Source organism: Onychostoma macrolepis, chromosome 19 (assembly GCF_012432095.1).
Source record: "Onychostoma macrolepis isolate SWU-2019 chromosome 19, ASM1243209v1, whole genome shotgun sequence".
NCBI classification, from domain to species: Eukaryota; Metazoa; Chordata; class Actinopteri; order Cypriniformes; family Cyprinidae; genus Onychostoma; species Onychostoma macrolepis.
Window position 1 is genome coordinate 25,970,247 of NC_081173.1, and position 24,805 is coordinate 25,995,051.

Consider the following 24,805-nt stretch of genomic DNA (forward strand, 5'->3'; position numbering starts at 1 on the left):
TTGTGCTACAGACTTCAACTGCTTTAAATGAGGCTAATAACAATTGGTGATTTGAGTGTTTTTTGCAACACAAACACACCACATTACCTGAAGAACATTTGAAACACACATACGCATGGCTTGTCTGACTAACTCCATCCCACTTGCTCATATCTGCTCCAGTCACTGGGTTTTCTGGAACATTTCTTAGTTTCAGAGATCAGAATAAGAGCTTCAGGACTGCCAAGATGCTCAAAGTGGCTTGACTCTCTCAGAATACTGAACACCTAACAAATACAAACATGCAATTTACAGCACAACGACACTATGAAGGGATATTATTTTTGCCTTCTTGCCATTTTTATCCATAGTATTTACAGAGAGAAGACAGGAAATAAAAATAAAAAACCTTACAATGTTATATACAAAAAGGTACACTTTAAATTAACTGTGTCTTTATTTTGACACATTACCTCAAAATCATGACACATTATTCATCCTAAAACCACCTGGCCTTTCAAAATTAAATATGCATATACATTAACAGATATGTATTAAATTAAAGAAAACTTTAAGTATAAATACAGTGGGTACGGAAAGTATTCAGACCCCCTTAAATTTTTCGCTCTTTGTTATATTGCAGCCATTTGCTAAAATCATTTAAGTTCATTTTTTTCCTCATTAATGTACACACAGCACCTCATATTGACAGAAAAACACAGAATTGTTGACATTTTTGCAGATTTATTAAAAAGGAAAAACTGAAATACCACATGGTCCTAAGTATTCAGACCCTTTGCTGTGACACTCATATATTTAACTCAGGTGCTGTCCATTTCTTCTGATCATCCTTGAGATGGTTCTACACCTTCATTTGAGTCCAGCTGTGTTTGATTATACTGATTGGACTTGATTAGGAAAGCCACATACCTGTCTATATAAGACCTTACAGCTCACAGTGCATGTCAGAGCAAATGAGAATCATGAGGTCAAAGGAACTGCCTGAAGAGCTCAGAGACAGAATTGTGGCAAGGCACAGATCTGGCCAAGGTTACAAAAAAAATTCTGCTGCACTTAAGGTTCCTAAGAGCACAGTGGCCTCCATAATCCTTAAATGGAAGACGTTTGGGACGACCAGAACCCTTCCTAGAGCTGGCCGTCCGGCCAAACTGAGCTATCGGGGGAGAAGAGCCTTGGTGAGAGAGGTAAAGAAGAACCCAAAGATCACTGTGGCTGAGCTCCAGAGATGCAGTCGGGAGATGGGAGAAAGTTGTAGAAAGTCAACCATCACTGCAGCCCTCCACCAGTCGGGGCTTTATGGCAGAGTGGCCCGACGGAAGCCTCTCCTCAGTGCAAGACACATGAAAGCCCGCATGGAGGACTCCAAGATGGTGAGAAATAAGATTCTCTGGTCTGATGAGACCAAGATAGAACTTTTTGGCCTTAATTCTAAGCGGTATGTGTGGAGAAAACCAGGCACTGCTCATCACCTGTCCAATACAGTCCCAACAGTGAAGCATGGTGGTGGCAGCATCATGCTGTGGGGGTGTTTTTCAGCTGCAGGGACAGGATGACTGGTTGCAATCGAGGGAAAGATGAATGCGGCCAAGTACAGGGATATCCTGGACGAAAACCTTCTCCAGAGTGCTCAGGACCTCGGACTGGGCCGAAGGTTTACCTTTCAACAAGACAATGACCCTAAGCACACAGCTAAAATAACGAAGGAGTGGCTTCACAACAACTCCGTGACTGTTCTTGAATGGCCCAGCCAGAGCCCTGACTTAAACCCAATTGAGCATCTCTGGAGAGACCTAAAAATGGCTGTCCACCAACGTTTACCATCCAACCTGACAGAACTGGAGAGGATCTGCAAGGAGGAATGGCACAGGATCCCCAAATCCAGGTGTGAAAAACTTGTTGCATCTTTCCCAAAAAGACTCATGACTGTATTAGATCAAAAGGGTGCTTCTACTAAATACTGAGCAAAGGGTCTGAATACTTAGGACCATGTGATATTTCAGTTTTTCTTTTTTAATAAATCTGCAAAAATGTCAACAATTCTGTGTTTTTCTGTCAATACGGGGTGCTGTGTGAACATTAAAGGAAAAAAAATGAACTTAAATGATTTTAGCAAATGGCTGCAATATAACAAAGAGTGAAAAATTTAAGGGGGTCTGAATACTTTCCGTACCCACTGTACATACTGTATCTTAAAAAAAAAAAAAAAACCCTTACCTTTTCTGTATGCCCTGTATATATTTTAGATGTATATTTATATTTAATATTTGTAATAATCATATAATTATACTATACTTAGAATCTATAATTATAATATTATAAAATATAATAAAATATAACATTAAACATAAAATATTATTATTTTTCTATTGATAAACGTATACATTTGCCATGTAAGCAATATCACAATATTTTTTTTCCCTTCAACTTTTTTTCCATCTTTTCTCATTTTATAATCATAACTTAATTTTATAATTCCAAAAGAAAAACAAATTATATTGACCCCTATATAATATTACAAATATTATGACTCCTTAATATGATAAAATATATGTAAATATAATATCGCATATAAACAAACACACACACACACACACACACACATATATATATAAACCTACATTAAACTATGAAAAATAGCATTTTTGTAGTAACAACAGCACTAATGAACTCAAAGATTGATGAGCGCACTTCAATACCGTCTCACTTTTAAGACTATACATAAAACCCAAACTACACATGTGGTTTAGAGCGGCTCGTGAAGTAGACAGATGCCCAGGACTTCAGGAACATCCTGCAATGCTGGACTAATAAACTTGCGCTGATAACACAGAACCAACACATTCGTGTCGACTGCGATTAACGCGTGGCTTCTGCCATGGAGATCAAACTGAGAGAGGATGGAAGTCATAAACACTGAGCTATCATGGGGCTCTGGCCAAATTTTCATAAACAGAACTGATTTATGGGTATTGGGGTAGTCAGACTGAAACTAGGAGGCGGAAGTGTGCACCACATTATCCGTTTAATGGAATTTCATGCTCTGTCTCTCGCTTGTTATATGATAAGAAATGTTTCTCTCATTAGATATAATACTTCAAGTTTCAGAGGCAGGGACTGAAGGTTAGTGCACATGCTCCAGTCACATCAAATTGTGCAATACATCGATGCAAATGCACAAATGAATGCGAGCTGTTTGAGCATCTCAGAAGTATCGACAAATGCAACACGACACTTGTATAATTTCAAAGCAAACGTTTTCGGTATTCATTTGCACATTCAATTACAGATACAAAACCACCTGTGTGTTTATCTGTGGACTGAGCTCACAAAATACATACTGCATATATTTGTGTGCATTTCAGGTAGGTTTTCATATATATTCTTAAATATGGCATATATTTTATATCATGTTATATTTTTCCCAAATAATTCAGATCAATCCACAAATATATTTTTATACAAATTATTGTAATGAAAAGCATATGCATGACAATATTATTGATAGAGCCATGCATTGTGCAAATATATATTCTAAAAAAATATTCATTCTGATTATTAACAAGTATATACATGACAAAATGTTTGGATATAGCCATGTGGTGTGCATAAATATTCTTATATATTATACATGATATATTTTCCCAAATAATTCTGATTGATCTACCAACATCAGAGTTTTTCAAAATCCCTAATAACTTTGCTTATTGAAAAGCATATGCATGACAGTATAGTTGATACAGCCATGTGGTGTGCATATAAATTATTATATATTTGTATACGTTATATAATATATATATTTTTCCAAATAATTCTAATTGATCCACAAACATTTATAATAAAGATTTTACTGATCCCTAATAATATAGATTAAAAAGCATATGCATGACAAAATATTATTCATACAGCGATGCAATGTTCATATATATTCTTATATTTTATATATGATAAATATTATGTTCCAAATAATTATGATCAATCCACAAACATTTATAACCTGATTTTTTTTCAGTCATTAAAAATTCTGTTTAATAAAAAACATTTGCATGACAAAATATTATTATTATTATTATTATATGTGATGGGCATATACTGTATATTCTTACTATATACATGGTATATTCTTTACTATTTCAGTCTTTCTACTTCAAAATTTCATGTTTAACTAAAAGTGTTACTGTTTCTACATCTCAATTTTATTCAGTGAACTATACTTTCAACAAAAAGTGTTAAAAGCCCCCTAAAAACAGAGACATTTAAAGTTGAAGACCTGAGGCTCACGAATATGATTTGAAGTGTTGGCACTTACTCAGGAACAACTCTCACACGGGTCTGCATGTCACTGAAGTACTTCAGCGTGATAAAAAGCGGCGTGGACAGAATGAAACGCCTCAACGGAGGAGCCCAAAGGCAAACGCATTTGTCTCTATTGAGAACATAAACCCGTGATTTGTGTTGGTTTGAGAAACATCACACTGGATGCGACATTCATAACACAACACTGGTGACAAAGAAAATCATTTCAGCACTCGACCAAAGGAGAGACAGTATCTGTAACTGGCTCGGTAATTATGAGGCTAAAACGAAGTGACAAGCGGTTTTGATTGTGGAAGCAGAGGTTCTGAGATACAGACCGGGATAATACATGCTGTAATGCTATTATTGCGACCCTCCGCAGAGAGTGAGTCAGGTATCAGAGCGGCCCTCGAGAGAGAGACAAACGGCCGATGCAATTACTTCATATTAATGACTTACACAAGAGCGGGTGGACCTGCCCTCTGCGGCCCCCAAACACGCTTCAAATCAGATTCGGTGCCTTTAAAATGTATTTTGGCTTATTGATTTGAGGTAATCTGATCAAGATGTTTTCAAATCGCATAAGAGGCACGTTCACGCTGACCTCAGTTGATTCTCAGAGACAGATAGGTGATCATGTTTGGGTCAGATATAATAATCATGTAGTGGCTTGATGTCTTTTCCTGCCAGAGTAATTGGGAAAGCAAATGTGATTAGTTGATTCCTGTAAAGTCAGACATTGAGAGCGGATGGGACTGGTTGATCTGTGTAAATCTGAATGGTGAGAGTGGATGTGATTGGCTGATGAAATCAGACGCCACATGAGGTGGAGATGAAAACACAAACAGTGAGGTAAGATGTAGAAAAATAGCAAATTGGGAGAAATGGAAAAAAAAAAATAGAAAGATAAAATATATTGGTACCCAAATGTGTCTAAAAGTCTGAAGCTGTCATGACAGATCCACCAAAACCAGTGACAACCCCATGAGCAGCATGTGATCAACATAACAGGGGCGCGGGAAGATGTTTTAGGTTGAAAACATAAAACAGTATGCGATAATAACTTACTGAGTGCAATTTTTTTATTTTAATTCAAATTATTAAATGGTTGCCACCTTATTGGGACAAAAGCCCTCCCTACACCCACCTGATACTTTATTTTCAACTTTTTGATTATTTCCTTCATTTTTATTAAAAAGAAATGCTTTTCTGATGTGATTTGAAATTTGAAAAGGGAGAAAAAAAGTTTGCCAAAAGGCAGATTCGAACCCCGGTCGATCATGTCAAAAGGAGTGTGACGCACACTTTACTCTCTGCACCACTGAATCTGACAACTGATTACCATCTTTTGTAATGTCGACTAGCCCAATCACACGTTTGTGGGCGGAGTTAGTATAAATAGCCCCTGCCAAGAACCGGGCTTTTTGCACTTAGTGTAAACAGACACTCCGATTTTTTTTATTTTTTTTATTTCCAACAGTTAAACAGTTGCCCACAGAAAAAACAGGGGGTGCTGCAGCATCCCCCACTTCCCGCGCCTATGCAACATAACCAAAGCTTACATAAAAACATGAAGGCTTCTCAAAAAAAGATCAACAGAGATCTTCTGAAAGGGATAGTTCACCCAAAAACTGAAAATGCTGTCATGATTTACTCACCCTGACGTCGCTCCAAACCCCATGTTGTTAGTTTTGCCATGGAACACAAGGGAAGACTTCGCTTGCATATTTTACACACAATGACAGCTCATTGTAAACACGTCTATCAAGCACCAAAAAGGACAAATATGTACTATAAAAACCGCCCATACAACTACAGATCCTTATTAAATCTGATTTTTGTTGTTGCATATAAGATATATTTATCAACAGCCTTCAAAAAAAAGGAGACACTGAAAAAATAGGAGACACAGATTCCAAAAGGGAGTTTTCACAGCGATCCCATAGAAGAACCATTATTGGTTCTTTAAGAACCTTTCAGTGAACAGTTCTTAAAAGAAATATCTTTTGAAGAACATTTAAAAATCGAAATAATTTTTTTTTTCTACTAAAGAACCTTGCATGCAATGAAAAGGTTCCATACTCTTAAAAATAAAGGTTAAAAAAGAGGATTTTCACATCAATGCTATACACTTTCTTTATTGCCATTGATGGTTCCATAAAGAACCTTCAACATCCATAGAAACTTTCTATTGTACAAAAGGTTCTTTATAGTGAAAAAGGTTCTTTAGATGATTAAAATGTTCTTCACATTATGAAGACATGGTTCTTTTAAGAACTATTCACTGAAAGGTTCTTTAGGGAACCCAAAATGGGTCTTCTATGGCATCACTGCAAAAACAAACAAAAAAACCCTTTTGTAGAGTGTAGAAGAACCTTTTTCAATGACCAGCTCTTAAAAGAACCATTTTTTTTTCATCTTAGCGCGAAGAACATTTTATATAATCTAAAGAACATATTTTCCACTATAAAGAATCTTTTATGCATCAGAAGATTAAAGATTCTTCATGGAACCATCAATGCCAAAAATTAATCTTTATTTTGTAAACTGCCTGGTTGTTACATGTTCTTCATGGCACCATCAAAACCAATTAAGAACCTTCATTCTGAAGATATAAAGTTGAGTAAATAGTAACAGCATTTTAATTTTTCCATTTTCACTCCTCAAAGATCTCATTAATTTTCCATGAATTGTCTTGAGCTCTTCGGCTCTCAGGACAGTCAGAAGATCTTTCTGTTTCCAGTCCGATCCTGACGAGGAACATCTAAACACTGATTCTCAGTGACAGCTTCAGATTTATCATCCCACAGATGTTCGGCTCGTTCCCAGTGTTTCAGACTCCTGCACAGACGCATGTATGCAGGCCGTGGAAACGATAGGGAACAGCTGGCGACTGAGTCGTTTCCTCTGACCCCAGCGCATTCGAACTGCGCCCCCTAAATAAACCTGTCAGATGTGGTTAGATATGGGCACTGCGGGGCATTGTGCCAACTCCACCCACCTCTCAGGGCCCGCCATCTGTTAAAATATGCCACAAGCGAGCCAGAAGACCTCTGAAACGCTCAACATCGAGAGGGGCTGGCGAACATTCAGATAAGCTCAATGTATTTGAAGTGGTTGTTTTGCAACTCTCTCTGATAAATTAAAACTCAGAGCAGTGGAAATCTATAACAGTGTCAGAAGCAGGCGAGCAAATAAGACCATTTTTCCACATAATCGCAAACAAAAACAAGTAAATCAAGCAAATGAAATGATTTAGGATGTCTCCGATAGACAGACGTTCCATTACGACTGACAAATGAGATCAGCGTCGGAAAACATTAATTTCTGCGAGAGCCTTGGCGAGCTATTGAGTTTGTTTTATATAATTTATTGATATGAGAAATGTCAACAATAAAACTGGCTATTTTAGACATACATCATATATCACTCTTTCTGTCTAGACAGGTACTAAAATGACTGTAACAGCTCAAATAGAGTAAGTGTCTCGGTTGTGTTGCTTCTGCACCCCTGGCGGCTCAAAACTGTAAAAACTAATTAAATGCCAAAGAAATGAGTCAAGATAATTACAAAAAAAAAAAAAAAATAGGGTTAAAAAGAATAAATGTAGTTAACTACTGTATAAAGCAGAAACCAAATCGAAAAGGTCCAAAAGACTTCATTAATTTACAATGAAAAAAGACAAAGGAAAAAAAAAAAAAGTTAATTAAAAATAAAACTGAAATAATAAAATAAAATAAAATAAAAATAAACTTATTGTATTTCAGTTAATTACCAACATGGCATTTGTAATTTTTAAGTATTATTACTAAATTACTAAAATTATTAAAACTGAACTGAAATGAAAAATAAGCAAAATATAAATGTTAAATAACTAAAATATAAATAAATAAAAATAAATTGAAAACAACATATCAAAATTTTATACAAATCAGTGCTGTCAAACGATTAATCACATCCAAAATACAAGTTTTTGTTTGCATAATATATGTGTGTGTTCTGTGTATATTTATTATGTATACATAAATACACACACATTCAGTATAAATTTTGAAAATATTTACGTCTATATTTATATTCATATAATTTATATTATAAATAAATATATTTAATATATAAAAATTCTGAAATATATACATGCATGTGTGTGTATTTATATATACATAATAATTATACACAGTACACATATATTATGTAAACAAAAACTTTTATTTTGGATGCAATTAATTGCGACTAATCGTTTGACAGCACTAATAGAAATACAAACTAATTAAATATATTATTAAATGCTACAATGGTATCTAAATAATACTAAAATAATACTGGCAAAGACTATGGTTGAATCTCTAAGTGTGCAGAACTGCACTGGTGATCATACAGTACAATTAGGTTTTTAATTAATTAACTTTTGCAAAACCAGCTAGTATAGCAAAAGTTGTTGTGAGCAATATTAGCTTTAAAAACATACTTGAATGCATATTTCAAAAATCCAGTAGAAATAGTATCAAAATAGTTATCCTGCCACCGTTGACTGAATACTATAATTTGAGCTTCTATAATTCTGTCCTTGAACGCTATAAATATCCTTTGATATAGTCCCTAAACAGAGGATCGTCTACAGCAAAGCAAGTGACAGTTACTTACATATTCACCGTAGGTATCCTGCACCACCGGAGGGGGAGGTCTGTACCCGGGTGGGGGCGGAGCTCCTCGTGCTCTCTGTGTGGGAACGCCCCTTACTCTGCTGGATGGAACCCTGCTGGGCGGAGCTCCTCTGGGTGCCACCCCCCGCGGGACTGCAGCCTGAGGAGGAGGAACGCCCCCTCTACACCTGCAGGACACATCCGCTCAAGTGAATTACATAAATATAATTACCTAAACATTATAACTGGAGCAAGAATTCTTCATTTAAAAAATGAAAACAGTAGTGTAAAAAATGGTGTGAAAAAGTACATATACACTGCAAGAGAAATGTTTGGGCATAAATGGACTAAATTAGCGATGTTACACCTTTTTACCAAAATATACTTAGATGCTTTACCAGGGGCGCGGGAAGATGTTTTAGGTTGGGGGTGGTGTTGCGATAGAGGCTATTTGCACTAAGTGAAAATAGCAGTTTTCTTTTGTGATATGCTATTTACACAGTGCAAATAGCTTTAGATTCTATTTATTCTATGTTAAAATAGCAGGATTCTGCTAATTACTTATTGCAAATATTGAATAAAAGGGTATGATTAATTGTGGCAAAAAATATTATTAGAGAAAAACATTACTTATTGCAAATAGTGGCAATTATCTGCACCTCTGCATTGTAATACATTATAAAATAATATGCAATAACTTATTGAGTGTAATTTTTTAATTTTATTTCAAATTATTAAATGGATGCCACCTTATTGGGACAAAAGCCCTCCCTACACCTACCCTACCCGATACTTTATGTTCATCTTTTTGATTATTTCCTTCATTTTTATAAAAAAATAAATGCTTTTCTGATGTGATTTGACATTTAAAAAGGGAAAGTTCGCCAAAAGGCAGATTCGAACCCCGGTCGATCGTGTCAAAAGAAGTGTGACACACGCTTTACCATCTGCGCCACTGAATATAACAGTTAATGACCGTCTTTTGCATATTTGACTATCCCAATTTGACTACGTTTGTGGGTGGAGTTAGTGTAAATAGCCTCTGCCAACAACATGACTATTTGCACTTAAATAGACACTCCAATTATTATTTTTTTATATTCCCAACAATTAAACAGTTGCCCACAGAAAAAAACAGGGGGTGCTGCAGCACCCTCAGCACCCGCGCCTCTGTGCTTTACATTACTTTTGTAGCCAAATATAAATTACCGCATGAAACTCTCAGTGGAGTTTCAAATACTTTTCTCATTAAACAGCAGTAAAATTCAACAAGCAGAAAAGGTGAAATTAAGGAGTTCATTAGTCTTGTTTACTTGTTATCCAGCCGTTTCTCAGTTTGGAAGTTTCCGCTCTAGATGTGATTACAGTACAATGGTCCGCCGTCGTACCTGTGCGGTCCCGGCGCTGACGTTCCTCTGCCTCGCGTGCTGCTCTTGCCTCTGGCTGCTGGGACTTTGGCGTCCTCCGAGCCGCCGTTCAGATAAGTCAGTTCCTGTAGCTGAGCCTGTCTGATCTCATCATTATAGTCCTGTACGACACACACACACACACACACACACACAGTTAATGAGCTGTAACGCGCAATAACGGTCCACTTGTTTTTCAAGGGGAAATATATGCCCCCTGCAACCCCAAACACCGACCAACATGTGTTTTTCCCTGAGAGGAGGCATTCTGTATATAAATAGTAACATTTAATGTAGCTTTTCATTAGCATAACAGATGTGACTGTGAGATATTATATACATAAAGTCAATACTGTGCACAAATGTGAACATATGCGTAGTGTTTGATAGAGAAGATCCAGAGAATTAAATGAATCTGCAAAGCACTTAACTTCTCCAATGTAACATATCTGTAAATAAAATAGGATATTTGAAAAATAGGGACTTGATTTTATCCACCATACACTGTAAAAAAGATTTTTTGAAGTTGTAAATAAAGCTAAGATTATTAAAGTATGTTTTACAAGAAAATACTATTTCTATTTTTCTACTTCAAAAATGGTACATATAACTCAACATGTCATTTGCCATTTCTTTGCATTTTTATTTTAGTATCATTGAGATACTAATAATGTTTTTATTAATATTTTGAATTAGTTTTTATTTTTATATTTTCTGATTTTATTTTAATTTTAGCTTAAGATTTAAGTACGTTTAGTGAGTTTTGTTGTGTTTGTCATTTTAAAAGTTTAAATATATAAATATATAAATATATATATATATATATATATATATATATATATATATATATCTACAGTATATAGATTTGATTAATTTTCATTTTATTTTATTTTAGTTGAGTTTCGTCTTTTAGTAGCATTTTAGTATCAGTTTAAATTAAATGAAAATGAAAAATCTTTTCTTAAATATAAAAAGTATAAAAATGTTTTTATATTATAAAAAGTTTTTTTTTTTAATTACATTTTATTTCAGTTTATTTCAAGTTTTTTATGGTTTTTAGTTTTAATTAACTATAAAATAGCCTTGTTTCTTTGTAATTGTTACTTTGTAAATGTCTAAGTGAAAATATTTTCTAAACCATTCAAATATTTTTATTTTTTTTCCTCTGGACTGTGGACTCTTTGGACAAAACTTGACTAGTATAAATCCAATTTAACAAACCAGTTAATATGTATTTTGGCCTGAAGGTAGTATTGTAATTGTTCATGAAATTTAAAACAGTAAGTTAATAATGAGAATTAACCTCCAAAATAAAGTGTGACCAAAAATAGATTTTTAAACCAGTGAATGTGTATTTTTGGTCTGAAGATAATAAATGCTGCAATCAGAACATGAAAGATGAAGAAGTTGATGCTCAGTTTGTGTTTAGAAGATTGTATAAACATGTACAAACAGACGTACAGGAATAAGGAATTTTTTTATCTCCTCCAGAGCGTGACCCATTCTCGCATACGCTTCAGCAGGCGGCGCGAACACCTCGATCAGCACGTGAAGATCTTCATTAAGGTGATGATACTTTGCCTCTCCGCTCTTTCGCAGTTCTTCTTCCTGTTAACAAAAGCGTATGAAAAAGAAAAAATTACACATTTGCAAGCGTTTGCTATACCAGTTGAGGTACAGGAACTAAAATATGTTTTTTTTTTAAATAAATAAATTAAATAAATAAAAATAAAAATATGTAAAATATATACATTAAACATTTTAAAGAATGCAAAAAATAAATAAATAAATAAATAATTTAAAAAGAGACAAAGTTGACCTTTTTCCACCTTTGAAATATCACGTTCAGGACACAGAGGATGTAAATAAATAAATAAGCTAAATTAATAAACCGCCCATAATAATTATGGCATGCATATTCAATTCAATTAAAATGTAAATTCCATATGCAAACACATTAACACTGGGCAATGAGTTGGGGGGAGTGGGGGGGGTTCTTGTATCCAGCACTGTTAGCTGGCGCAAAGCAAAAGAGCAATTTAACAGGAACCGTGGGACAGAAACATGGCAAAGACTTACATCAGACCACCTGTCAGATGCACAGATGACACCGCTTTATTTTAAATGCAGGGTGAGATTTTCATTCAGCTCGGCTTTTAGTTGGAAAGCAAAGCGCGCTGTTATGTGTGTGTGCTTGTCTCCTGTGCTTCCTCTGATGTCATGCAGTTAATCTGGTCTCTTTAAGACAGTCGCAGTTATGCAAACGAGATGCTAATTTCATCCACAAATCTGCTGTTTACTGAAAGAGGTCAGTTTAGTGCAGATATGCTGAGGTAATGCAGCCAAAAAATCTACTAGTGAGGTTGACATTTACAGTAGTGTTTTTATTTGTTTGGTTTTGATTTTCAAAATAATTGTCATATTTGTATAGGACTGTATACAATTTTGAGAAAACTATGGAAGCTCGTTTCCACCACTGAATTTTAAATGAATGAATTTGAAAACTGTGCACATTTCTGATTAAAAAAAAGTCAGAATTGTGAGATATAAACTTGCAATTGCTAGGGGAAAAAAGTCAGAATTGTGAGGCGGAAAAAAATAAAATAAAATTGCAAGATGCAAAATCAAAATTCAGAGGAAAAAAAGTCAGAACTGTGAGATTAAAAAGTCGCAAATTACCTTTTTTGATTTTTATTCAATGGTGGAAACAAAAAAAAAACAGAGAATTCAAAGAAAAAAAATCTGAATTGCAAGATATTAACTCATAAAAAGTTAGAATTGTGAGATTAAAGAGTCACACATTTCTTTACTTTTTTTTTTATTTGATGGTGGAAATAAAAAAAAATAAAAATAAATGTGAGATGTAAACAAGAAAAAACGTCAAAATAGCAAGACGAACGTAAACTCAGAATTCAGAGAAAATAAAATGTCAGAATTGCAAGATTTAAACTCAGAATTCAGAGGGAAAAAAGTCAAAATTGCAATATTTAAACAGTTACGAGGGAAAAAGTCAAAATTGCAAGATTTAAATTCAGAATTATGAGAAAAAAGTCAAAATTGCAAGATTTAAATTCAGAATTATAAGGGAAAAAAAGTCAAAACTGCAAGATTTAAACTCATAATTAAGAGGGAAAAAAGTCAAAATTGCAAGATTTAAATTCAGAATTATGAGAAAAAAAAGTCAAAATTGCAAGATTTAAACTCATAATTAAGAGGGAAAAAAGTCAAAATTGCAAGATTTAAATTCAGAATTATGAGAAAAAAAAGTCAAAATTGCAAGATTTAAACTCATAATTACAAGGGAAAAAAGTCAAAATTGCAAGATTTAAACTCATAATTAAGAGGGAAAAAAGTCAAAATTGCAAGATTTAAATTCAGAATTATGAGAAAAAAAAGTCAAAATTGCAAGATTTAAACTCATAATTACAAGGGAAAAAAGTCAAAATTGCAAGATTTAATCTCAGAGTAGCTGCGAACTTCCGCTATCGCCAGAAGTCGGGATATCAGTTTCCGGTTTTCATTTGCGTCGCCCAAAATGTCAGTAATTACTAGATGCCTCCGAGATCTGCCAAGTAGAATCAGCGATGTCCATCATATCATTAATGCCTGATCCTCTGCTCCAATACGCAAACGAAACAAGGGATTCAAACGCAATATATCGAGTTATATGCACAAACAGTTTAATCTAATGTGTTATTTTGGCATCTAGCGGCTAAGCTAAGTTAGCGACATGTTCATTTTAGAAGCTTGTTTTTCTAAATTTTAAATGCAGACTGGGTTTTTTGGGGGGGGAGGGGGCGTGATAATTGTATTATCAATTGTATTAAACATCTCCCCCTCTCAGTTTCTAATGAAGATCAGGGCACAGGTTAAGTCACTGTCTGGTCATTGTGCTACAGGTCCATTTAAGAACACTTTAGCATACACTTTTTTTTTTTAAAGTGCTTCTTATAGAAATAATTTAAAATAATATACTTAACTGCTACAAAATGTGATGCTTTTGGACACTTAATTGCACGTTAATTGCAATTAAATAAAAATGTGCACTTTTGTTGTACATCTTTATATGTAATTTCACAATTATTCCAGAAACTTTAATTTGACATTATTATAACGTGTACTTTTTAAAACTTTCCTTGTTTATTAAGAATCATAGTCATGAGTATTGCCCAATTTTTTTCCAAAAACATTTTGATATCCAACAATAAAAGCCATTCCAGCTAAAAACGCTTAATTTGCCACCACTTACCTGCCTACTGTAAATGTTTTCATTAGATTTGAGTTGCATTAAACATGAATGACCTTAGCTGAATCTCTAGGAACATCAGGGACACCGAGTTATAATAAGTAATATGATTATAACATGAACAAGAATGCATGCAGTAACCCGAATGGGGACCAGCAAGGTAAACTCACCTGCCAATTTTAGCCACTGTTTTCATTACATTCTACTTGAAGAGTTATATTAAACATGAATTGCCATGGCAAAATCCCCGGGACATTAGAAACGCTGGGTTATTAAAGTAACGTTAATAATTGTGGGTTTATCAATCCTAGCTTCACCATACACTCGAACTGTGAGTTTTCTCAGCATTCATCATCATGGACCTGTACCACAATGACCAATGACTTCACCTGTGCCCTGATCTTTATTAGAAACTGAGAGGGGGAGATGTTTAATACAATTGATAATTGACAACTGAAAAAACCCCCCCGAACAGTCTGCATTTAAAATTGAGAAAGAAAAGCTTCTAAAATGAACATGCCGCTAGCTTAGCCGCTAGATGCCGAAATAACACATTAGATTAAACTATTTGTGCATATAACTTGATAGGCATGTGTTTGAATCCCTTGTTTCGTTTGCGTATTGGAGCAGAGGACCAGGCATTAACGATGCGATGGACATCGCTGACTCTACTTGGCAGATCTCAGAGACATCTAGTGAATACTGACATTTTGGGCGACGCGATTGAAAACCAGAAACTGATATCCCGACTTCTAGCGATAGTGGAAGTTCGTCGCTACGCTTGTGCACAGAGTCTATTATGAGGAAAAAGAGTCAAAATTGTGACACAAACTCAGAATTCAGGGAAAATTTTTAAATAAAAAGTCTCAATTACCATTTTTATATATTTTTTTTTATTCTGTGGAAAAACAAGCTTCCATGCAAAACCGTGTTTGCAAGAGCATATTTTCCACATTCACCGGTGAACACACATATATATGAAGTTTTCTAAACTGCTTCCAAAAACAAGCTCTTGTGGGGTTTGGGGCGTGTATGTTTACTATCAACATCATTTGGTAAATTCTGTGAAATTCGTTTCTGCAAATTCTAGTACATCAAAGAGAATTATGAGCTTTAAGCAAATCTCTCCTCTCTGCTGTGGGACGGAGCTGCAGGAGAATCTCCAAACAGCTTAAAACCGTGCAGGTGAGAGTTCCAGATCCAAACCGGCCAATTTGCGGAGCACAATTTCCCCTCTCTCTTGCCTTTCTCCACAGAGAGCTTGTTCACCAAAATCTGACAGGACCGGAGGAGTGCAGCAGTCAATAACAACACGCCCAATTAGTAGATAAAACCTTCCAGAACACCCTGAGCTCTGGAACAGCTGTCTGAAGGGAGAAGATTGCTCGTGTGAACGCTGAATGTAATTGCGGCACGCTTATACATGAACACATCAAAATCACCTGCGGCTGAGCTGTTCAGAAACGGCCAGAAACCAGAGCTACACGCACACAATCTGCTGAGGGAAATGTCAATAATTTAAAAGATACATTTATGGATTTTCCTGAACCTTTTCAAATAAATTTAGCATGCAACCAGTTAGCCAATTATAGCCAACTAATTAAAGGTACAGTAGAATAACAGCCTGTTTAAAAAGTAAAGTGAGAATGTATGGCGATTTTCATTTTTCCCAAAAGAAATTAATAATTTGATTAAGCAAGGAAGCATTAAAGTCATCAAAAGTGACAATAAAGATATTTATAAGATTTCAAAAGATTTCTAATTCACATAAATGCTGTTCTTCTGAACTTTCTATTCATCAAAGAATCCTGAACAAAATAAATCATGTTTTCCACAAAATTATTATGATTTCTGAAGGATCCTGTGACTCAGTAAAATTCAGCTTTGCATCGCAGGAATAAATTATATTTTAAAATATATTCAAACAGAAAACAGTTATATCAGTTATTTTAAATTATAATAATATTTAATAATATTACTGTTTTTGTGTTTTTAATCCAATAAATGCAGTCTTAGTGAGCATAAGAAACTTCTTTCAAAAACATTAAATCACTAGATTTTTAAGATTTGCAGACAGTTTCTGCTGCTTAAAGCACATAATTACATATTGTTATATTTAATTGTGATTTCAAATGCAGTTTACACCCTAAAGTGTATTAAAGTGGTACATGCTTTGGCCATTTAGAAATAAAGTTTGCGATTTTAAAACTGTATCTGCACTGTAAAAAAAAAAAAAGAAAAAAAAGTTGAGCCAACTTAAAATTTTAAGGCAACCAGCTTCAGCAGATTTTTGAGTTTTCTCAACTTGTCATTTGAAGTTTATACAACAAAAATTTGAGAATCTCCCACAAAAATAAGTTGAGCAAATTCAAAAATCTGCTGAAGCTGGTTGCCTTAAAATTTACGGTAAAAAAAATTTAATTAAGTTGGCTCAACTTTTCTTTTTTTTACAGTGTATGTGTATATATTGAGTCTGTATTGAAAGCAATTATAGACCTTAACTGAACAGATCATCTAAAATTAAACTAATGTTTTTGGTGCAAGAAACATGACTTAAGTGGAGTTCAGGCAGAAAAAACAATGACAGGGGCGTTTACACAACACCATTTTCAACTAAAAACTGAACATTTTTTAAGCAATTTGGCTATTCATTTAAATGTCAACGGCGCTTTGGGGGCATAAAAACGCAAACTTTCAAAGTTTCAAAGTGCACGTTTTTGAAAACACTATCTTTATCATCTCTGTGTACGTTGTAAAAATGAAAATTTGTGAAAATGTTGAAAAGTCATGCGCATGTGTATTACATGTTCAGTCTATAGGTATGTGCATAATATCGCCAACTACTGGCCTGGGATGAACAAGACAGCGTTTTTAGTCATTTTTGATGATCTGTGTTAATGGGGTTCACTTTGACAACATTGTTGTTTGTACATGAAACTTTAAAAATGAAAAGAAAAAAGTGTTTTAGTACACTTTTTAGTGTGAAAAGCACCCTGTTTAACAAGAAGAATGCCTCTGAATTACCTCGAAGTAATCTGGTGTTTGCCAATAACCCCAAAAACCTGTCAGACTACATGTCCCTTTGTCTCCTGTGTTCTTTCTCTCTGACAGGACGCTGACGTTAGCATTTCTTTATGACATCGTATCCCTCTTTCCAGGTGAGGCAGGGGGAGCGACCTATCAGCAACCATCGATCGATTCAATCAGCGGCGCAGCACACAGAAACGCGACATACGCACTTGAGATCGTTCAGATCGCTTCACGCCGTGACAGTGGAGACAATGACAATGAGGGTGAAAGACGAGACAAAAAACACCAGTTCCTGCCTCATATACCCTGATTAACGACCCAGAGAAAAAAAACACAAAAACAAACACTGATAATAAGGAAAAAAAGAATACCTTTTCTTTGTCTCTCATGGATCCCTTGCCAAGGATGGACATTTTGGTCAGCGTGTCCTCCTGCAGTCTCTTTAATGAGTTCCCTCGAGGGCCCAGGAGTTTACCCACAAAATTAAACTAATAAAGAGAGAGAGAAAGAGAGGGGAAAAAAAAGAGTTTTACTTGCACTTCATAGTACTGTCTTCTAATTACTATTCCCTAATACATAAGTTATGTAAAATGACATTCTAAGTATTTCCTCTGCAAAAGCAGTTAAACATTTATCAAAGCCACACACTGGTATATTAAATACAGTATTTTTCGTGCCCACATCAACCAATTAAACAGCACTGCTTTCATTTCCATTACCCATGATCCTCTTCTCTTTTTTTTTTTCTGGTTATGCATGCTTTAATGATCAAATATTTCACTAAGACACTGTACTAGCTTTTTTGTTCAAACTCTGAACTAGTAATTTGAATTTTAAATAAGAAAAAGAAACATCAAATATTTTTTATATAATGGATGGCACTTTTGTTTTTATAGTTGGCTAATTATAGGTAGCTAAACTATTAAAATATATAATAATATAAAATATGTATAATAAAATAAATTAAATGTTAACAATATATTATTAGTACTATATACATGTATATATTGGTAAATATTAAATGATTCTTAAATTATATAGTTTTAATTACATGATATACATGTGAATTAATCACACACAACTGCTGTCAAAAAGTCAATATATTCCAGATGACTGAATATAGGTCCCAAACAAAGTGTATTCATTCATTATAAAATAAATAATGGTGTTAAATTTATGTGTTACATTTCCAGCTCTAGTTCTTATAGCCTGCGAGGGGACAAAGCCACAAAGTTCCCCTTGACAGAACTGCATCTGTGAAAGACGCTTTACTGAATCACAAGAGACTCCAGATCTAAAACACACACTGTTTTGTGTCACATTCGGATGGAAACAGGAGGCAAGGATCAAAGAAACACGAGACAGAAGAAAGAGAAAGAAAGGCAGAAGAATCATCCAGAAAGAAGACAAAAGAAAGAGGAAGCGTATAGGCTGCGGAGGTGAGATGCTTTCTCTGCTGTTCTTGTTAAAATGCTTCACCTGCGCCTGCTGTCCAGGCTTGTTAGCGATCTCACCGCTGAACCCGGAGCGCAAGATCAAACCCTGCCACCCATGAAGACCTCTGAGAAAGCCACAGACACAATCACAGCGCTCAGGTGACACATTCTCAAACTTTCTCGGCTGCCTTTTCAAAACAGAAAGGCTTGACTGAGCCTGATGGCAAATTTTGAACCCCAGAATTAGCAGAAAGTGCAGAGTGGTTTTAGTTTCATACAACATTTTTGGCAGGATGGATGCATACTTTGAAAATCCAACAGAGATTCTACAGCACTTTTTCTTCTAAAATTCACCTGCAGAAATACAAATAGACATGAAACAACTGTTGATCTTATACGAATAACGAGAAATGTTCATACTGAAATATTATGAATGTAAGCTATCTGGGCAAATCTAAAAGCATTTTAAAGTATGGATGCTTGTTTCCACCACAGAATAAAAAAAAAAAAAAAAATTAAAAGTAACTGACTTTTTTTCTCATAATTCTAAGAAAAAAGTCAGAATTGCAGTACATAAACTCAGTACAAAAGAATTGTGAGATATAAACTCTCACAAGATATAAACAACGGTGAACAAAGAATTGTTAGAAGAAAAGTCTGAATTATGAGATATAAACTTACAACTGTGAAACAAAAATCGAAGGAAAATAAAAACAGAATTACAAGATATAAAGAATTCAGAGGAAAAAAGTCAGAACTGCAACCTATAAATGCAGATTTGTGAGATGTAAACACCGAAAAGCAAGAAAAAGTCTGAATTCTGAGTTTATATCTTGCAAAGAAAAAGAAAAAAAAGTCTGATTTGTGAGATATAAACTCAGAATTGCAAAATTAAAACAAAAAAGTCCAAACTGAGAGATATAAATTTAGAATTGCATGGGAAAAGGCTTAAATGTGTGATGAAAAAAGTCACAATTACTTTCTTCTTATTATTATTTTTAATATTCTTCAGTATTCAATATTCTTTTTAGCTTCAAAAGATAATATATATATCATTATTTACTCACCCTCATGTTATTCCAAACCTGTATCAATTTCTTTACTGTGGAACACATTTTGAAGAAAGTTGGAAGCTGACTTCCATGGTATTTTTTTGTCCATAGTATGGAAGTCAATGGGTGCCAAACAGTATAAGACACAACTCAGATCTCTTCAGAAACTAAAAGTCATAATTAGCTGTGTACTTTTCTCAGTAGAAACATCTGAGAAGGAAGTTCAGCAATTTGCTATTAATATAATCTCATTGATCTCCAAAAGCAACAACTGAGATGAGATCACAAAGATCTCGTTTGTGATTTTTCTTTCCAATGGGAACACGCTATGATTTGAAAACACACTAATCCTGATAATTTGGGACATAATCATCTCATATTCTTTATAGCATTGAGAGTATGCAAATTATTATAGAGTTGATGACTATGATGTCACAAGGGACACCGCAAACAGGTCACAACCTTTAAACGACCATTACTGAATCTCTGATGCTAGCAAGATCTTCACACATCCGTATCTGAATTATATATATATATATATAACCTATATCAAATATGAGACACCTTTCTGCTTTACACTTCCAGTACGTGTCAGTAAGTGTCCCTGCGGTGGGATTGTGAATGCACACGTTGGATTTTAAGAGCACGGTATGTTCTGCTGCTGTTTGTGAAGTTGCTTTCATTAGATGCCTGTTATTTACAGAGGCTTTTGTTTGGCTGTGCTTTAATGGTGTAATCTGATGATATTAAGGCTTGTAAATGACAGCGTGGGCCTTAATCTGGACATTAAACACAACACCGAGATGCGTGAGGATTTACGGAAAGCTCTAAAGCTCTTAAACACACCCCAACACACAAACAAAACACACAATAAAACACACATGCTCGCCTCTCCTCAATATGCACAAATATAGAAATGCTAAAATTTACATGCCAATAAGAGACGATGATGAGACAATAAATACATAAAGTTTGTCAATTTAACAAAGCTTTGACATGAAGAGATGGAGAAAAGGCTTATTTCAGAATTATTTCAACTTGAGCTATCTATAAAGTGAAAAATGTGTACTACGGTTTTGCAGAGGTGTGTACTTCTACTTTTTAAAGTAATTTTTAAAATCTGTAATTTTACCTTTACTGAAGTATATTTTGTTTGAAGTATTGTACTTCGCTACATTTTAAAACACATTAATTACTGAGTAAAAAAAAACAACAATCGCTCCCTGGAAACTACTGCAGTGAATAATGGGCAGGAGAACAAACTGGCGCTAAAATCAGAAGAACGATGCAGACGGACAAGACACGCGTTAATGGTGCAGACACAGCTGAAAACCAAACCCCGTCGTATTCTGCCCTGCTGAAAAAACCAATAGAACCCTGCCCAAAACACAATAGAAAATGTAATGGTTTTAATGGTTATAATGGGAATTGTATTGGTTTTAATGGAAACTATAATGGTGTCTACTGCTATGTGATGGATTCTATTGGTGGGATGTTAAATCCTATTGGAAAAATGCCCAAAACACACTACAAAAAGGAATTTTGTAATGGTTTTACTGGAAAAAAGCTAATGGTTTATAATGGTATTTTAATGGAAACCATTGGACTTTCTGTGATGGTTTCTATTGGGCTTCTATTGTTTTGTTTTTTTAGCAGGGTGCTGAAGTTGAACTCGAAGGAAATGAAGTGAACCCCTGGCCATGTTTATGCTCTATTATGCAGCGTAAGCTGTGTTTGCCTAGGGAGACCAAACTAGCAGCTTATAAAATCTCGACATCAACCCTTCGCAAGCATGTAGAGGTAAGGTAAATACTTGCATCATTGCATTGGTGATTAAAATGAAGCTTTGGCAGTTTAGTTTGGCAGGGTGTGCGATATATATCGTCTGCGATAATATCGTAATTGTTGTTTTAACAATTAATTTAATGTGCGATTTGACATTATCAGTATTTAGCCAACCAAACAAAGCACTCATACAGAGTGCCGTGAAGACTAGTAGATTAGACTAGTGCGTGCATTTAGAGTGCGTTCTTTCGCTGCGTGACTCAGTCTGTTAAAATGCATTTAAAATGATCACAAAATTGAAGATATAGGGGCAGAAAATGTATATTTATATCATTTCATATAGTGAATTAATATCACAGGAAGAGTGCCGTTTTTCTCCAAAAATCAGCATGATTTTTTTTACAACAGTTCAATAAACAAGAAGTTAATTAAGAGACTTGCGTTTTAGATACCATATTGCAATAAAAATAATCCCAAACACAGCCACAGCACTGTTTTGCGTCTCTGAGCAACATGACGGTGTTTCGTTCCTGAATGAATCAACTGGTTAAATGATTTGGTTCAGTCTCAATGACTCACTTAGTAACAGTGACTTGGTGAAACCTACTGGCGGTTTTAATTTCACATTTAAAGTATCTTTTGATTTTTTTTTTTTTTTATAATTTCAAATGAGTATTCAACATTTTATGTCTTGTATATCAAAACATTATTTCTGCATTTGTGATCTGCAGGTTAAATGCATTCATGTCCTGCATTAAACAGTGTGTAAATACATCTAAATGCCACTTCAGATGACGCTTCTGTGTTTCCTCTGCATTGCAAAGATGAATTTTGTTGATATTGATTTAATTTGCCTGGTAACAGCCAAAATGTCTTATTATTCTAAATACTGATTCCTTTAATTAAAAACAACTAGTTTGAGATTTATAGGCCTATCCCAGGGGCCGCAGCCCTGCAGAGTTTAGTTCCAACACACATACCATGTAGTTTTCAAATCAGCCTAAATGATTAGATTAGCTGGATCAGATGTGTTTAATTAGGGTTATATCTATACAGTGTAGGGCTGTGGCCCTCCAGGAACTGAGTTTGACACCCTTGGCCTATCCCATTCTTGCGTCCCTCCCACTGTTAAAAAGTAAACAAGTAATTTTTACTCTGAGTAAATTTTAAATGAGCTACTTTTTACTTTTTCTTGAGTAGATTTTTAGACTGGTACATTTACTTGTACTTAAGTAAAATTTCATTAATGTAATGGTACTTTTACTTGAGTGAAATATTTTACTCTTTCCACCTCTGCGGTTTTGCATGAGTGAGTGTGAATTATGTTATGCAAAAGTCTCTCAATGCTATTCTACAGGATTTTAGGTAAAAGTACAGATCTCTTCAATCAAAAATGATTTGATGTGCGGGATACCAAATTTTAATAATTACAAATTAAAAAAAGGCCTAAGTATAAGCAATAGTAAAAGTGATGCTTGACTTGGCAAGTTTTATTAGTTTTCAAAAAGATCTACCCAGCTTCTTGAAAACATTACTCTCACAACAAAAAATGAAGGAAGATAGTAACTGTTATCTGATATAAATGCACAAAGTAGGCTTATAAGAAAGGCACAGGCAAAATGGGGTAAGAGCTGCGGGCAAAATTTTGATAGCCCACCATGACATTCATTATGAATTCATTTTAATTGCAGATTACATCAGGTAATGAGGGCAATTTACAGATTGTTTGGCCGATAGTGTCCTGACGCTGATACTAAATCACATACGGTATTCACTCCGTTTTTCTCAAACGCTTTCAAAAAGATCTCAGAGATCCATGTGTCACTTATTAAACTCGGTTTACTCTTTATGGAAATATCTGTCTCGCTAATAAAGCTCCGTTTGTTTGGAAAACACAATGAAACGTCTGAGAAGAAAGCCGCATTCTCTGTTTGAGATGAAACAGTCGGCACATGGAGGGCTTTTCACTTAGGGTCTCGCTAAACAGACTTTACAATGAGACTGACCTCACAGGCAGCTGCCAGAGACAGGCACAACGACTGCAGAGACTGCACACACATTGGCTGAGAAACACATGAAAAAAAAAATGTATTTAAAAGAATAATAAACTTAAAATAAAATTCTGTCATTATTGTCTCATCCTCATGTCATTCTGAACCCAAATGCTGTTATTTTCTCAAGAGAAAATGAAAGGATTTTTAAAGAAACCTTATACAAGTCTACAAAAACAGTTCAGTCATAACACCATTGAAAAAGTATCAAAAAAGCAAACCTAACGACTGCACTATTTTCAAAGTGTTCTGAAGTCACTCGATAGATTTGTGTGAGAAATGAATCAACATTTAGCCTGTTATTCCACTGAAAATCTTTATCTCTTTTGCAGCTCTCAATACCGGCACATGTTGTGAATCTGAACTGGACACAAAATTAGATTTTACAGCCTTGTAAGTAAATAACCTTTTGCTCACATAACATTTATAATGACATTTATAATGTTCCATTTCTATAAAAAAAATAAAATAAAAAAAAGTTGCTCTTTTGATCTTTGTTCATCAGAATCACAGTTTTCAACATTAATAATAATAAGAAATGTTTCCTGAGCTGTAAATCAGCATATTAGAGTAATTTCTGAAGGATCGTGTGACACTGAAGACTGGAGTAATGATGCTGAAAATTCAGCTTTGATCACAGAAATAAATTGCATTTTGAAATATATTCAAATAGAAAACTTATTTAAAATTATTATATATAGTTAATTCATGAAACTCTAGATGGTTGTTAATGTAACTGATGATATTCAGAGAGTTAAATGACTTGGCATAAGCAGATTGGTTGCATTTATATGGCTGGCTAGCATTCACTTGAGATTCCTGCAGCGCGCTTCAGTTTCTCTGAAACCCTCCACCTTCCCCAG

General features: G+C 34.6%; 1 protein-coding gene across 4 annotated transcripts in view; it reads right to left on the minus strand.

The window, feature by feature from the left end:
* Positions 1 to 24,805, minus strand: part of khdrbs3 (KH domain containing, RNA binding, signal transduction associated 3) — a 137,776-nt gene that overhangs the window by 35,895 nt on the left and 77,076 nt on the right. For all 4 annotated transcript variants that reach the window (XR_009267448.1, XM_058754725.1, XM_058754727.1 and 1 more), the window contains 4 exons: positions 17,990 to 18,106; positions 11,804 to 11,950; positions 10,325 to 10,464; positions 8,938 to 9,124 (listed from right to left, as the gene is read on the minus strand). Coding sequence is in view for 3 of the 4 variants with exons in the window: in XM_058754725.1 (XP_058610708.1) it covers positions 8,938 to 9,124; positions 10,325 to 10,464; positions 11,804 to 11,950; positions 17,990 to 18,106 (591 nt within the window). In the remaining variant the exon portion in view is untranslated. The remainder of the gene's footprint in view (positions 1 to 8,937; positions 9,125 to 10,324; positions 10,465 to 11,803; positions 11,951 to 17,989; positions 18,107 to 24,805) is intronic.